Source organism: Bos javanicus, chromosome 8, assembly GCF_032452875.1.
Source record: "Bos javanicus breed banteng chromosome 8, ARS-OSU_banteng_1.0, whole genome shotgun sequence".
Lineage (NCBI taxonomy): Eukaryota > Metazoa > Chordata > Mammalia > Artiodactyla > Bovidae > Bos > Bos javanicus.
In genome coordinates, this window is record NC_083875.1 from 99,610,792 (window position 1) to 99,627,410 (window position 16,619).

General features: G+C 44.3%; 1 protein-coding gene across 4 annotated transcripts in view; it reads right to left on the reverse strand.

The window, feature by feature from the left end:
- The window catches only part of PTPN3 (protein tyrosine phosphatase non-receptor type 3), a 167,939-nt gene that overhangs the window by 40,766 nt on the left and 110,554 nt on the right, over positions 1–16,619 (reverse strand). For all 4 annotated transcript variants that reach the window (XM_061426448.1, XM_061426447.1, XM_061426446.1 and 1 more), the window contains exons 10-14: positions 12,254–12,342; positions 11,060–11,123; positions 9,469–9,641; positions 5,753–5,887; positions 3,225–3,401 (exon numbers count right to left, since the gene is read on the reverse strand). In XM_061426448.1, coding sequence (XP_061282432.1) covers positions 3,225–3,401; positions 5,753–5,887; positions 9,469–9,641; positions 11,060–11,123; positions 12,254–12,342 — 638 coding nt within the window. The remainder of the gene's footprint in view (positions 1–3,224; positions 3,402–5,752; positions 5,888–9,468; positions 9,642–11,059; positions 11,124–12,253; positions 12,343–16,619) is intronic.

A 16,619-nucleotide genomic window follows, 5' to 3' on the forward strand; every position in this document is an offset into this window, starting at 1 on the left:
AGGGGGAATGGCTACTGACTCCAGTATTCTTGCCTGGAGAATTCCATGGACAGAGGAGCCTGGCGGGCTACAGTCCACGGGGTCACAAAGCGTAGAACATGACTGAGCGACTAACACTAACACACATGAAGGACCAACCATACTTCACCATTTTATGAGAGATTTGGGTGTCCATGGATATTGTACCTTTGAGGGTCCTAGAATCAATCCCCCTGAGGTACTTTGGGATGACTGTACTCACTGAAAAGACCACCACAGTTTTTTCACCAAGTACAGACCAGCCTTCCCTTCCTGCTTTGGGCAATGGAGGACCAATGGAGGCCTGCTGCCTCTGAAAGCTCAGCAGAAGGTGGCTTCCTGCCAGTGGAACGGGGTCCCCTACCTATGTGACGTGCTAGGGGCTGAACTTGTTTCAACTGTTCATCTCACTTGCAAAGTATAGCTGCTAACTGGACTCAGTGAGCTGTCTACTGTGGCTCACTTGGCAAAGCCATGGTGAGGTAGGCTGCCTCTGAATCACCATTATTTGCTACTTTTAATGGTTCACTGCAAAATAGTGTCCCAGGATGATACACCTTCCTAGGTCTCACAAAGGAGTTTCAGGAAGAATTGATGGGTGAGCAGGGCCAGGAATTACTTAAACCAAACAGGGCTTGAGGAAGTCAATTTTCAATGGAGTTTTAATAAACTTAAATTCAAACAGCCACGTGTGTGTGGCTGTCCTGGCCTGTGAAGGTCTGGATGCTCTGTAATTCCATGGTGGGGTCACAGACCGCACTTAGGAAGATCTGAGGTAGGACCTGTAATCAGGCTTCTCAGAAACCGCTGTTTTCCTAAACTCTCTTCTCCTTTCATCAAACGGACCGAGCCCCACAGTGTGCTGATGAAGGTTGATAATGTGCTATTTGCTCAGGTGGCCTGAGGTCCCTGAAAGCAAAGACTTGTCTACTTCACCTTCACGTTCCCTCAAGGAGCAGCCAAGGGTATAGAAAGTGCACTCAGGACCCAGCAACGAGTAGAGCCCTTTAAGACGTCCACGTACCCACAATGAGCAGAGGACATCCACGTACTCGTGGACAGGATCCATCTCTTGTCCACCTGCCACCCTGGAAGTGTGCTATATCTGTGTCGTCCCATGTAGCCTCTATCTACATGTTGGAGATCCAACCAGTCCATTCTGAAGGAGATCAGCCCTGGGATTTCTTTGGAAGGAATGATGCTAAAGCTGAAACTCCAGTACTTTGGCCACCTCGTGTGAAGAGTTGACTCATTGGAAAAGACTGATGCTGGGAGGGATTGGGGGCAGGAGGAGAAGGGGATGACAGAGGATGAGATGGCTGGATGGCATCACTGACTCGATGGACGTGAGTCTGAGTGAACTCCGGGAGTTGGTGCTGGACAGGGAGGCCTGGCATGCTGTGATTCATGGGGTCGCAGGGAGTCGGACACGACTGAGCGACTGATCTGATCTGATCTACGTGTGGTCCAGAGCACTCGAGATGATGTTTGTGTGACTGAGGAACTGAACTTACATTTTATTTTGCATTCAATAATTTCAATCTGAATAACCACACGTGACTAGAGGCTACTGTACTGGACAGTGCAATTCCATGATGGGACTGCAAACCACAACAGGGGGGTCTGACACGGAGGAAGGTGTGACTGGGCATCTCAGAGCCCTCAGTCAGCTCCTAAACCTCCTCCTCCCTTCACCAAAGCGACATAGCCCCTGACAGGCTCATACTGGCTCAAGTCATGCTCGCCTGGGCTCCTGCCTTGTGGGACATGCACAACCACTGTGCCCCACAGAGGAACTCACACCCTTCCACTGTAGCCTCAACGGCGCTGTAAATTGGAGCAAGAGATAGCGATCATTTCAAGAGAAGCATCATCCAAGCTCGGGTCACAAGGAAATAATGACCAGAGGATTATTCAGCCAGAGGTGTTAAGAACACAGATAAGCTGGAAACCATGTTTGCTGCGGTCAGCGACAACAGAGAGAGAGCAATCTCACACTTAAGTGTGAAGTGAGATCCGTGATTCACCTGCGATGCCGAGAGAATGGTCAGGATGCATTTAAGGCTTTAATCCTAGGAGTTAGAGTGGTAAAAATTTACAGATTAACCGAAGTGCGTTCTTTTAATCCTCTGCTGTCAGGGGAGGCATCGTATGTTTCTACATTTTGGGCACAGCATGGGGCTAAACAGAATGGATACCCAATGACCATGGTTGACTTCCTAAAAAAAAAAAAAAATGATCCATGCCCATCACACTTTGTCATTTATGATCTGTGTCTTGTTCCCTTCAAAAAATGATTTGAGAGAGCTTACTCTAAAATGTGCAGACATGGAAGAACAGTGAATTCATTAAGACCAGAGAAAAAATAAGACTCATTAATAAGACAGAGAAGAAAGCTTAAGGACTATGTCAGAAATCTGGGCTCTGCGAAGCCAATGCAACGGAGTCTGACATGCAGCTCTGAGCTCCTTGCTAGTCAAGCGAACAGGGAACAAGTAAATCAGATATTATCTTACTGAATAATAAAAGGACTCAAGGCAGTATTTTAGGAGAGACATATTTTTTCCTGATCTTGAAATGTGAAGGGAGTTTGTCACAAAAGAAAAAAAAAAGGACTATGGGGACATAAAAGAATTTGATGCAAACTGTCCTTGACAAAAATTTAACAAAGAAAATCCGAGATGCTGAGATGTTCTCTGAGCGTGTTTTTTTTTTCCTTTATTCTAAATATTCATTAAAAACCAAAGCGAACAAATGCCCTGAGGACAGACTGTGGATCTGAGAAGGTTTTCTGTGGGCAGAGAGAAATGAGCACACTTTCAAGGGTGGGGAATCTTGCAGCGGACGAAGGCTGACAATCTAGAGACATACTGCTCTAGTCAACATGCCCTCAACCTCTGGTGTATGGAATGGTTTAAACTGCGTTTTGCTCATCAACTGGAGAAAACACCATTCAGGAGAGCTAACGGGTATGTGGACGGTAGGTTGCTGTCACTGACAAAAAAGCAGGGCAAGCTAATGACCCCAGGCACACAGCTCTTGGGGGAAGGGAGTGGACTGATGTTCTCAGCCTGGCAGAGAGCACCCCAGGGAGCTGGCTGCTGGCTCTAGCCTCTGCCTCCTCTTAAATGGCCATGGGGCCTGCGCAAATTCCTCAACAGCCCCAACCAAGGGACACAGGAAAGACAGGAGCACAAGTTTCTTACTCTCGGTGCGGGCTTCGGTTCTGAGAGACCTCGGAATCACTGTCTTTAGGGGACAGGGAGCCCTTGTACGTGTAGAACACATCTTCGGTCTCAGTGATGTATGTCATCTCGTTGGCAAGGTTGTCTGCAGAAGAGTGCCGTGGCTTTCGGATCTCGTGCCGGAGCCGAGGACTTCGCCTGGTGGGGAAAGGTGCAGAGCGAAGCGCTGAAAGCAGATTCTACTTCAGGGTTCTATCAGACATCAGTGATCTAACCTCTGTGCCCTGACCGTCCCAAGGGTGGCTTTGCTGATGCTGCTGGAATTTAAGAGCCGGTTAACCGCCTTACTATACCAGAATCCAACCAGGGGCTGCGTGGTCCCAGAGACTCTGAGCCCAGTGGTACGGCCCCTCAACTTTATAAACCGGCAGATGAGACTGGTTTGTGCCCTTTGGGAAGCTGTTGAGTGTTGGTTTAGAGGGAGTTATTCTTCCAAGAGCACTTAAGGTAGGTCTCAGTGCATAAGGAGGCCAAATTGGCTGCTCATCAGACAATTTTTCTGATTCATTTGTGCAGTATAAATAGAAGGTTCAGAAGCTAAAGTAAGGTGTTTTTTGGGGGGGCAAAATTTGAACCTTCTTCCAACTATATCCCCTAATGTCAATTTCACTTGATCCAAGATGAAATGTTTGCTTTTCAAAATAGATCTATGTGGCATTGAAAGTGAAAGTGCTAGTTGCTCAGTCGTGTCCACCTCCTTGCAACCACATGGACTGTATTAGCACTGCTCTGTCCTTCCAATAGCAGCAGTAGCTGTGCGCCGTGAGGCAAGTCACTCTACCTCTCTGAGCCTCAGCTGTACCCATCTGGCTCCTGACAATGAAGCAAGTGAGGCAATGTTCTCAGGATGCCTGGGGTGACACCTGGGGCAGCACCGAGGCACTAGCGGCTCCTGTGATCGGCAGCTCCAGGCGGCTGAACTTTCTTAAATTTCATTGTCCTTGCTTTTTCATCTTGCCCTTCCTTTTTGACCACTTCTCCTTGGGGCTGTCAGGGCCTCCACTTTTGCAATCCCTTTGGGCCTGGAGGATCAATACACGGTGCCCAAAGCTGAGCAGAAAGGCTCGTGACTCCTCCGGAGAGGACCTATAAATAGCAGTGAGAGCCAAAGCCCGCTGTTTTCCTGAATGTTGTCCTGGCCTCTGCTGCTAAGAGACTTGCAGACAAATTAAGCTGCTACTTTATGGAACACATGGACCACTATAGGATGAGTGCTACATTTCAGGAACCAAGAATCCATCTACTCGGTCATGTTATAACTTTCCACCACTAAACACCATCACCATTCCTGCCCAGAGGATCTGGCCCCAGCGGAGTCTCCTTTCCCAGCAGTCCTGCACAGCCACTCCCTTTCTGCCTGCCTGGTAGAATGTTTCTTAGTCTTGGTAGATCACTCCTTAAGAATTTATAGGTGCACCCTATCAGGAAATGAACAGAAAGCCATAATCCTATTTTAGGGCAGAGTTGAGCCAAGGTTTCCAGCTTGGTTCCCCCCTCCCCCCATAACATCTGGCTGTTTTGGAGGCATTTAAAAAATGGCCTGATGTCTCTAAGGAACATTATACTAACAATAACAACAATAATAATAAAATAATAAAAATAACTAACAATAACAACAATTCTACCTGATCCTTTCTGTATAGCTTACAAAGCACTTGTACATTGTTAGTTCATTCAACCCCTTTACAGATGGAAAGACTGAGACCAGAGAGATAAACAAATTTGTTAATGAACAGAAGAGCCAAAATCTGAGTCCAGGTGTTCCAGCTGCAAGCCCAGTGCCCTTACCCACTTCACCAAACTGCCAATTCCCTCCTTTTAAGCCAAGTCCATCAACTTAGAAGTTGGCAGGCTACTTTCCAATGAGCATTTGCTACTGTTGCTGAGGGTCACACATCCTCTGTCAGTTGTATTACATACCTTTACCATGTTTTCTCAACGTTTATTTTGTTTGCTATTAATGGGAAACATGAGATTAAATAAAAGTTAAACATGCTTCTTTATCACAGAACTTCTCAAAACCTGAATATACTAATGCACACTACAATTCCAAGAGGGGCACTTCAGTAGGCTGCAGGGCTCCAATTTATTTAGACCAAATCACTTTTTAAAAAAGAACATCCCAGGGACTTCCCGAGTGGTCAGGTGGTGGGGTGCAGGTTTGATTCCTGGCTGGGGAACTAAGATCCCACATGCCTTACGGCCAAAAAAACCCAAAACATAAAACAGTAGCAACGTTGTAACAAGTTTGAAAGACTTAAAAAATATATATATATATATATAAAAAAATAACATCCAAACATCATACACTAAAAAAAATGTCTAGCTATACTTGTGCATCTCATAAAAATAGTTACTTCTGCAATAGTCAAATATGCAAATATAAACTCTCATCATAGACCATCTATAGTTAGGTTTTTATTTTTACTTAGTTTTTAAAAGAAATAAAGTGTTTACTGGTGGACAGCACCAAACACAGAAAGACATACCAGTTGGGAGTAATAGGTGGAGACCGGGACGGTAGACTCTTGGTTTCTAAATGTTCCACCGATAAAGATCTCTGCATGGCTGGGTTCCACACCATCCCTCCAATCACCTTTTTGCAATACTGGTTATTTACAGACCTGAAAAACCAGACGCAGGTTCACTTTTTACACTGACATGTTCAACGAGATGGAAGTGATAGCCTAAACGAAACGAACAGTCTGCACACGCTCCCTGCCTGACGCAGGGCCAGTTAACACTTTGGTGACCCCGGCCAAGGTTCCCGGGAGTGGAGGCACCTGGGCCAGAGATTCCTTTCTGGGCCGGCTTTCCCTGACGTTATTTCTTTTCTTTGGGTGAAAAAATATTTTCTTGTCCTTACTACTGCAAGCAACAAAACTGCTTTCAGAACATAACCACACCTTACCAGATGAGAAGGAATTTCAGGATTAATATTGGAACACCGTTCAAGGAACTTCAAGGAATTCTCACTTTTACTCACACTGGCATGAGTACAAACATTCACCATCCTTCCCGGGGTTCTCTGTCATTCGAGCTGGCAGCAGCTGTCACCGTAAATCACTCAGAACTCTTTAAGAGCAGACCTGAGAAAATATGCTTAGACAGCACAGTTTTGGGCTGTGTTCTTTGAATGTGCCACCCTAAAGGTTACTTTCGGATTTCATTTATACCTGGGTAATTTAAATCTCAGCTCTCTAGACCCCTCAGAGTATGAATTATTTGAGAGGATGGAGTTGGAAACTAGTTTCCGGAAAACTCAGTCTGGAGCTTCTAAATTTTAAAGGATATTTTAATACCTTAAAACATTTGACACATTTCCTTGCAGCCTAAAGCCAGCAAGCCAACAAAAATCATGACAAAAAACCTCAAAAGAACATAGGTGACGTGAAGCACACCCTCTGGAATATCAATGTCCTGATTTTCAGTGAGAAATATGGCTGTCACCCTGATCAAAATCTCACAGCAGCATCACCAGGAGAATCTACACCAGAAACCCAATTATCGTTGATTGAGAGCACAGCATCACAATAGTGGGAGCAAGCCCGATGAGTCAAAGGTTGAATGCAGCAGTTCCCCAAAGTATGCGTCACAGGTTATTAATAGGTACTCTTTGGAAAAAGAAGTGTTCCATTGTCCTATAAGCTTGGAAAATACCAAACAAGTTTCTTTCATGTAGAAGCTTTCAGAGGCCCAACATGCGAATGTGTAATTGTATCTCTAGGGGTTGGGCAAATCATGTAACTTAAGCCTCAGTTTCTCCATCTGTGAAACAGAGATAATAAGGGATGAGATTTGCCAGTATGCTGAAGCTGGGATTGGTGGTCAAGAACTGCTGACCTATGGCCACCAAGTCACCCTCCATATCCCAAGTGACCCACAGCTGCAGATTAAAGGGGGGTGCGGGGGACAAGTTCTCTGACTCTTCCACCCAGAATGGCCTGTGACTGCTTTGACCAAGATTAACTGTGCCAGATCTAGGCCTAGCCTTTAAGATGACCAGCTGCTTCTGCCTTAGACTCTTGCAGTCCTGAGCCTCCGCGTAAGAAGGCCAACTATCCCGGGAGAGGCCCTGAGAACACACAGAGAGGATGGGGGTCCGGAAGAGTATAGCCTTTTGATAGTTCTGTCAAGGCACCAGGTGTGGAGAGGTGGTCCTGGACCCTCAGCCTAGCCCAGCCCAGCCACCAGCCTCATCTCACCAAGAAACCCCAATCCACACACTGCATGCAGTAGAAGAACCATCCAGTCACGCACACCCTTCCTGAAAATATGACCCACAAGGTCTTGAGATATAACAGAATGATGACTGCTCTAAGCCACCAAAATAGGAGTGGTTTTATCTGTCACAATGGATAACCAAAAAAAAAAAAAAAACCATCCTCCGTGTTGGCCACACTTTATAGAAGAAGAAATTGAAGAAGCAAATTAAATTAAAACTGATGTAGATCAGATTTGAAGCCAGGTTTCTTAGTAACAGAGTCCAAGCTTTCAGTTGCTCTCAATGCCACTTCTCAGCTCGCCGAGAGGATTAAGTCCAACCAAAGTAAATGCTACATTCCAGCAAATTATATTCATAGAAATAGTTTCTGCAGGTATAAAAATACTGAATGGTTTTATAAGCCAAAACCTTGAAAAATATATTTGTTCTTGGTTCATCAGAAACAGAGAGAGAGCATTTAGCACCATAAATACTATCAATGATATCAACAGACATTTACCACTTATTCAATCTAGAATGCTACTGATTGCCAATATAGTAGGAAAGTCACTGAAATGGTCAAATGGTCTGATACAGTCCCACATATCTGATAATGGCTCAGATAGGGGCACCATTTTTAGTAACAGCCACATCAAAATCCCATGGATGGAGGAGCCGGGTAGACTGTAGTCCACGGGGTCGCTAGGAGTCGGACACGACTCTGTAACTTTCAAGTAGACACCTGAGTGGCTTCACTTTCACTTTTCACTTTCATGCACTGGAGAAGGAAATGGCAACCCACTCCAGTGTTCTTGCCTGGAGAATCCCAGGGACGGGGGAGCCTGGTGGGCTGCCGTCTCTGGGGTCGCAGAGAGTCAGACACGACTGAAGCGACTTAGCATTAGTGGCAGCAGCATCAAAGAAAAAAAAAATCACAAAAATAAATTTTCCAACCAAACAATTTAAATAATTTGACAGGCAATTTTTGCTACATCTTTTATTTAGAAGGTAGGATAAAAACATATACAAAAATATACACTGCATGGTTAGTTTAGACAATATACTATAAACTAAAAAATTTCAATTTATAGATTTATTTTACTGTATTAATCATTAGGTATTTTGAATATCATTCCTATGACTAACAGCATACATGGAACTGCCATATTTAAAAAAGAGTTAAACAACATATGTGTGAGGAGCAAAGTAAGCGCTCAGTAACCGTCAACTGCAATTACTGTTACTACCATGTGACTGTTGTTTGTTGTGTATGTCAGTCAGCTGACTCTGGAAATCTTTACTTGTGCTCATTCTGCTGCTGCTGCTGCTGCTGCTAAGTCGCTTCAGTCGTGTCCGACTCTGTGCAACCCCATAGACGGCAGCCCACCAGGCTCCCCCATCCCTGGGATTCTCCAGGCAAGAACACTGGAGTGGGTTGCCATTTCCTTCTCCAATGCATGAAAGTGAAAAGTGAAAGTGAAGCCGCTCAGTTGTGTCCGACTCTTTGCGACCTCATGGACTGCAGCCTTCCAGGCTCCTCCGTCCATGGGATTTTCCAGGCAAGAGTACTGGAGTGGGGTGCCGTTGCCTTCTCCGTGTGCTCATTCACTCATTCATTATCACAGAGCATCTTATGGAGTTAACGTTCAGTGGGAGAGGCTCTCTTAATGCCACCAAGATGACCATGAGTCACTGCCGTGTGCTTTCATTGGGGAGTCGTTGCAAATGTGGGTGTTTGGGAGCTCTGAGTAATACAGAGTTGAGGAGGCAGAAGCAAGCAACAGGAATAGAAGTACCTGAGTGTATGTGGAAGGAGACATCGCTGCTTGTCCCTGCAGAGACTTTCATCTGAGGTTCTAATATCCACCAGCAGCTCTGGCCCCAGGACGTGGGGGCCTCCGGGGAAAGATCTCTTTCCCGGAGGACATCTGCTCCCCGGGGGTTACTAGGTCGGGTTTACATTTCAGGCTAGTGTGGAGACTGCCTCCAGAGAATACTCACTTTTTGGGGTTCCTGGAGCCCAGAGACCAGTATTGAGACAGAACATTCTTTTCCTGAGGTAGCAGCTTCTTTGCCTGGAAGAATGTATGGTGCTCGACACAGGACTTCCACAAGTTTTTGCAAGATCGGTAATTTAACATGTTGAAGGCCACTATATGCTCCCTGGATTCCGTCTGGGAGAAAAAGCACAGTAGAGATTTCAACTGCATAGCTGGAGAAGTAGGGTCTCGAACACTTTATGCCCACATGTGTGGTAATCCGGGAAGAAACAACAGACAGTGGAAAACTGGCTTCAAAATTCCTTAGGCCACAAAACAGGGTTCTAAGAATATTCAACAGCAGGAGTTGTTAACCATCTTTATGAATGTGGTAAAAAAAAAAAAAAAAAAAAAGATGACCAGCGTCAAACTCTCTATCACACTCTGTGGTCTTTTATGAATGCTTTCGTTTCACATCTGTCTACCTTTCTAGGTTGGATATATGTGGAACAATCGAATAAAGGCTGCCTGATACAATCCTTTTTAAAATTTAGCTCTGGGAAAAAAATCTCTCCCCTGAAGAAATAATCTTTCACCTGTCAAATGACAGGACTCATAACGCTTTGGATCTCTCTATTCGCTTTCCACAAAGCGAGTTAAATCTAGTGCTCACTCAAAATCATCATTTTGATCATTTGCTCAATTTCCCTCCTACTTGAATTCAGGCTTTCTGTTCTCATGTTAAATTACCATCGTGAGCATTTTTCTGGTACCCTGCATCTTGCATATGCAGCTCAGGACTGCACAGATTCTAGTCCTTAGTAGACTCAGATTCTAGTCCTTATTTGCTCTGAGCTTTAGTGTTCTCATTCCTAAGAGTTCACTGTGGTGTGGAGCCATTTTAAGCACACACTGTCTTTGGAAAATTGGGAAGTGGTGTAGTGACGGTAAGTGAGAAATATGCAGCCTAACAAACAAGACAGAGGGTGGCGTCATGGTAAGAGCTGGCAGCTCAGATTCATAAAGACTGGCTAAAATTCCAGCTCTTCCACCTTGCTAGTTGTGGATTCCCTCACCTCTAAGTCACTCTTCTCCAAGTGGAAAAGCAAGCTGAATTATGTGGAGAGCTGTGGATTCCTCCTATGAGACATACACCCAAGGCCACCATGCATTTTAAACACATCAAGGGCAGAAACTGACCTTGCTGACTTTCACTGCTATCTCTGCGGTGGGCTTGGCCAGGGGCTTTGACCAATGGCACCTCTACCTAAATCAGATGATTCCCTGAGAAGTGGGCATTGCTGTGTTCCAGCAAACAATGTAACTCCGACTAGGGGAGGTTAAGTAACCCGCTCAGCTGGGCAAGTGGAAGAGCTAGGGCCTGAACCCCACATCTCTGGCTCCAAAGCAAGCGACTTCCCCAGCCAGATAAGCAGAGTGAATTACACAGAGAACCACGGGGCCCTCTGGATCCCAATACCTACTTTCTTTCCACTGCTTGCTGAGCTCTCTCTCCCCTGTTACATGTACGACAAACGCCTTCACCTACCAAAGGGCTAAGAGCTGAAGTGGCTGACAGCAAAAGAACCAAAGCAAGCAGAGGTTTAACTCACCTGTTTTTGTCGCTGATGTATAAAGAATTTTTTCCTTTTGAAAGAAATTTTTAGAATGTTCACCCTGCCAAAAAAAAATAAAACATGACACAAAAAAAGCACATCAGGGAGCAGCCGGGTTGCAGCTGACGCCTCATGGTGATGGCCAGGGGCTCTCGGCTTCCTAGACTTCGCTCCAGCGTAGAAAGGATGGCGGCCCCATGGCCCCGGCCAAACACCAAGTAGCTGACCGAAGCTGAGCGTCACATCGCGGCCACTGGATTATGATGTAGCTCTGAAATAACAAGGACCGTGGGCAAGGCGCTCCCTTTGCTGTCAGCTGTTCTGTGACGCTGCAGCTTTACGGGAGCTGGTGTGTACCTGGGCAAGACAGCTGAGGGCAGTGTGGAGCAGTGGGAGGAGCACAGACGGACCTAGACCCACGGCCCAGCTGCTTTGCAACTTCAAAGCCACTTAACAGCCATGGGTCAACTAGCCTCTTGTCTGCAGAGTAACACAATTAGAGCCACCACGAACTGAGCCTTTTTTATGCACTACGTCCTCTACTTCAAGCTTTATGGCAGCCCCTCTACTAAGCCTTGCAACAGTCCAAATCGTTATAACCAATTTTCAGATGAGGAAAATAAGCCTGGGAGATGTCCCGTAAGCGCTCAAGATCATTCATCCAGAGATGCTTGAAGCCAGGATGGGAGCATGTACTCTTAATTCCTCCAGCAGAGAGCCTCTGGAACAATGGGGACAGCACGATCTTTCTCAGATTTGTGATGATTCGAGTCTTTTGGGTCTCCTCAGGTTTTAGACCAGAATTGGGCACAAAGCTTCAATTAATAACTCAGGAACTGCACAGAGAATACAACTCCTGCTCAGAGGAAGTTCTCTGGATTCTGGCTCATGTGCCGCCCAGGAAGGATTGCTTAACACCAAAACCTGCCTTGTGCTGTTTTTATCCATGTTTCACAGGGTATACCAAACCATAGGGTGACCAAGGGGGAAGGGGATCTCCAGTAATAACCAGAAGAATTTTCCCAAGTACAGAATCTGGATGAACTGTAGAGAGGTAAGAGGTAAAAACTTGGGAGAAAGTCTCTGTCCCTTCTTTAGAAGTAAAAGTTTAAAATTAGAGGTACCATTACTTTTGTTCAGCATATTTTTAAAGCATGATTCAGAGAATAATTAGAACTGGTTTGCACTTACCAAGGATAGAAACTTGTGCAAATATATTTTCGGTACACAGCAATGCCCGCAGAAGCAATTCCAATCATTAGATCTAAATTGTGCAGATCCTGTAAAATAGGAAGACCTCAGATTCACAGTGTTACTGTCATGCTTATGGCCTCTGGTAACTCAAGCACCCACACTTTTATAAATAGCACTAAGTATAAGCTCCAAAAGGAAAATTACAGAAAACAGGCCAAAATCTCCTCTTAACAGATAAACTTAAGATCTAAGTACTTAGCACCAAATTCTCCTAAAGTGAAAATATATTGCCTGACAGCAATACCTGGGTCCTGCCAGTTTACAAAGTTATTAGGCAAGCTTACTCATTCCACAGAATCAGAGAAATGAACATCTGCCTTTATACTTTCAATAATTAGTATCAGACACCGTATTAAAAACAGAAAAGCCTCGTCCCCCACACTGCTTTAAACAAATCTCAACTCCCATCACTGCAAAGGCTTTAGCTGAAGTGAAGCACTGCTGATTCTAAACCCAATGAAGAAACAAAATATGGCTTTTAGATCCAATACATTCAACATTTTTAAGAGCCTATGTGCTAGGCATTATTGTAGACAATTAAGATGACAAAGATACAGTGACAAAAGCTGTTTTAAATCTGTTAAAAAACAAGTAATGAAAATTTTAAAATAAAACAGTTCCAGCACGGGGAATTCCCTGGCAGTCCAGTGGTTAAGACTCAGCTTCCACTGCTGGGAACCTGGGTCTGATCCCTGGTTGGGGAACTGAGATCGTGCATGCTGTGCAGCATGGCCAAGGAACAAAACGAACCAAAGGAAAACAGTTCCTCCCCCTGAATCATCAATATTCTCTTTACCCACTCGGATACTTATAATTTTATTTTTGATGTGGACCATTTTTTTAAAAGTCTTTATTGAATGTGCTAAAATATTGCTTCTGTTTTTAAGGTTTGGTTCTTTGGCCCCAAGGAGTGTGAGATCTTAGCTTCCCGACCAGGGATTGAGCCTGTATCCCCTACACTGGAAGGTGAATAACTGGGCCACTGGACCACCAGGGAAGTCCCTCTTCATTTTTAAGAAGGAGCAGAGTTACCAGTGAGTGTGAACCTTAGGTCTGTCACTTACTAGCTATGTTGGTTTGGGCTACTGGGCCTCAATTTTTCCTTTTGTGCAATAAAGATTATCGAATCCACCTCTAAGAGTTTTATCGGGTTGAACTTAGAGAATGTAAGAACATAGAACAGGGCCTGGCATGCGCTAGGTATAATAAACATTCATCTCCTTAGCCTCTCAAGGGACAGTGGGATGAACCACTTATGAACGGTGACGTGCGTGTGGGGAGCTGGAGAAACTGCTCAAAGCAAATGCTGCTGACACATGGGGCATCCAGAGAGTAACTACGACTGGGCCCCCAGCTGAAATCACACGCAGAAAGCAACACCAAACTGCAAGCTGAAAACCACGGTGGCATCGAAACATGATACTTGGAATCGGAATACATAGAAATATGAGGCAGGTGGGAGAGGAAATTAGCAAACAAAATAAAAATCGAGTGCAGAATAAAGCAATAAATGAATGCTTTGGATGCGCCAGTGACATGGGTCTCAAATCTCCTGGTTGGATGGTGCTCCCATCTGCACCACACCCACAGCAGAGAGGACAGGTACTGTTGTCTAAATTCAGGCCCATCTCCACCTCCCAGCTTGTGGAGCAGGACTGTGTGACTAGTCCTGGCTAATGAGCTATGATCAGAAGTGATGCATCTGGAACAATGGCTACTATGGACTAGGTATTCAGTTACTATTTGTTTTCTTTGGATATGATGTAGTCCAATTACAGGTAGAAAATGTAAAGTTGCCAATTAGACTGAAAGACGAACTCCCCAGGTCAGTAGATGCCCAATAAGCTACTGGAATAGAGGGGAGAAGTAACTCCAGAAAGAATGAAGAGGTGGAGCCAAAGCAAAAATAACGTCCAGTTGTGGATGTGACTGGTGATGCAAATAAAGTTCAATGCAGTAAAGAGCAATATTGCAAAGGAATCTGCCATATCAGGTCCATGAATCAAGGCAAATGGGAAGTGATCAAACAGGAGATGACAAGAGTGAACGTCAACATTCTAGGAATTGGCGAACTAAGATGGACTGGAATGGGTGAATTGAACTCAGATGACCATTATATCTACTACTGCAGGCAGGAATCCCTTCGAAGAAATGGAGTAGCCCTCATAGTCATCAAAAGAGTCAAAATGCAGTACTTTTGGGCAATCTCAAAAATGACAGAATGATATCTGTTTGTTTCCAAGGCAAACCATTCATTATCACAGTAATCCAAGTCTATGCCCCAACCAGTAATGCTGAACAAGCTGAAGTTGAATGGTTCTATGAAGACCTACAAGACCTTTTAGAACTAACACCCAAAAAATATGTCCTTTCCATTCATTACAGGGGACTGGAATGCAAAAGTAGGAAGTCAAGAGATACCTGGAGTAACAGGCAAATTTGGCCTTGGAGTACAGAATGAAGCAGGGCAAAGGCTAATAGAGTTTTGCTAAGAGAACGCACTGGTCACAGCAAACACCCTCTTCCAACAACACAAGAGAAGACTCTACACATGGACATCACCGGATTGTAAATATCGAAATCAGATTGATTATATTCTTTGCAGCTGAAGATGGAGAAGCTCTATACAGTTAGCAAAAACAAGACCAGGAGATGACTGTGGCTCAGATCATGAACTCCTTATTGCCAAATTCAGACTTAAATTGAAGAAAGTAGAGAAAACCACTAGACCATTCAGGTATGACCTAAATCAAATCCCTTACAACTATACAGTGGAAGTGAGCAACAGATTCAAGGGATTAGATCTGATAGTCAGAATGCCTGAAGAACTGTAGAGGAGGTTTGTGACATTGTACAGGAGGCAGGGATCAAGACCATCCCCCCAAAAAAGAAATGCAAAAAGGCAAAATCATTGTCTGAGGAGGCCTTACAAATAGCTGAGAAAAGAAGAGAAGCTAAAGGCAAAGGAGAAAAGGAAAGATATACCCATTTGCATGCAGAGTTCCAAAGAACAGCAAGGAGAGATAAGAAAATCTTCCTCAGTGATCAATGCAAAGAAACAGAGAAAAAAATAGAATGGGAAAGACCAGAGATCTCTTCAAGAGAATTAGAGATACCAAGGGAACATTTCATGCAAAGATGGGTACAATTAAGGACAGAAATGGTATGAACCTAACAGAAATAGAAGATATTAAGAAGAGGTGGCACGAATACACAGAAGAACAATACAAAAAATATTTTTATGACCCAGATAACCACGATGGTGTGATCACTCACCTAGAGCCAGACATCCTGGAACGCCAAGTCAAGCAGGCCTTAGGAAGCATCACTATGAACAAAGTTAGTTGAGGTGATGGAATTCCAGTTGAGCTATTTCAAATCCTAAAAGATGATGCTGTTAAAATGCTGCACTCAATAATGCCAGCAAATTTGGAAAACTCAGCAGTAGCCATATGACTGGAAAAGGTCAGTTTTCATTCCAATCCCAAAGAATGCTCAAACTACTGAATGACTGCACTCATCTCACACGCTAGTAAAGTAATGCTCAAAATTCTCCAAGCCAGGCTTCAATAGTATGTGAACCACGAACTTCCAGATGTTCAAACTGGGTTTAGAAAAGGCAGAGGAATCAGAGATCAAATTGCCAACACCTGCTGGATCATAGTAAAAGCAAGAGAGCTCCAGAAAAACATCTACTTCTGCTTTATTGATTATGCCAAAGCCTTTGACTGTGTAGATCATGACAAATGGAAAATTCTGAAAGAGATAGGAATACCAGACTACCTTACCTGTCTCCTGAGAAATCTGTATGCAGGTCAAGAACCAACAGTTAAAACTGGACATGGAACAACAGACTGGCTCCAAATTGGGAAAGGAGCATGTCAAGGCTGTATACTGTCACCCTGCTTATTTAACTTATTATATGCAGAGTACATCATGCAAAATGCCAGGTGGGATGAAGCACAAACTGGAATCAAGACTGCCGAGAAATATCAATAACCTCAGATATGCAGATGACACCACACTTATGGCAGAAAGTGAAGAAGAATTAAAGAGCCTTTTGATGAAAGTGAAAGAGGAGAGTGAAAAATCTGGCTTAAAATTCAACATTCAAAAATCTAAGATCATGGCATCTGGTCCCATCACTCCATGGCAAATAGATGGGGAAACACCAAATCACTGCAGATGGTGACTGCAGCCAAGAAATTAAAAGACACTTGCTCCTTGGAAGAAAAACTATGACCAACCTAGACAGCATGTTAAAAAGCAGAGACATTACTTTGCCAACAAAGGTCCATCTAGT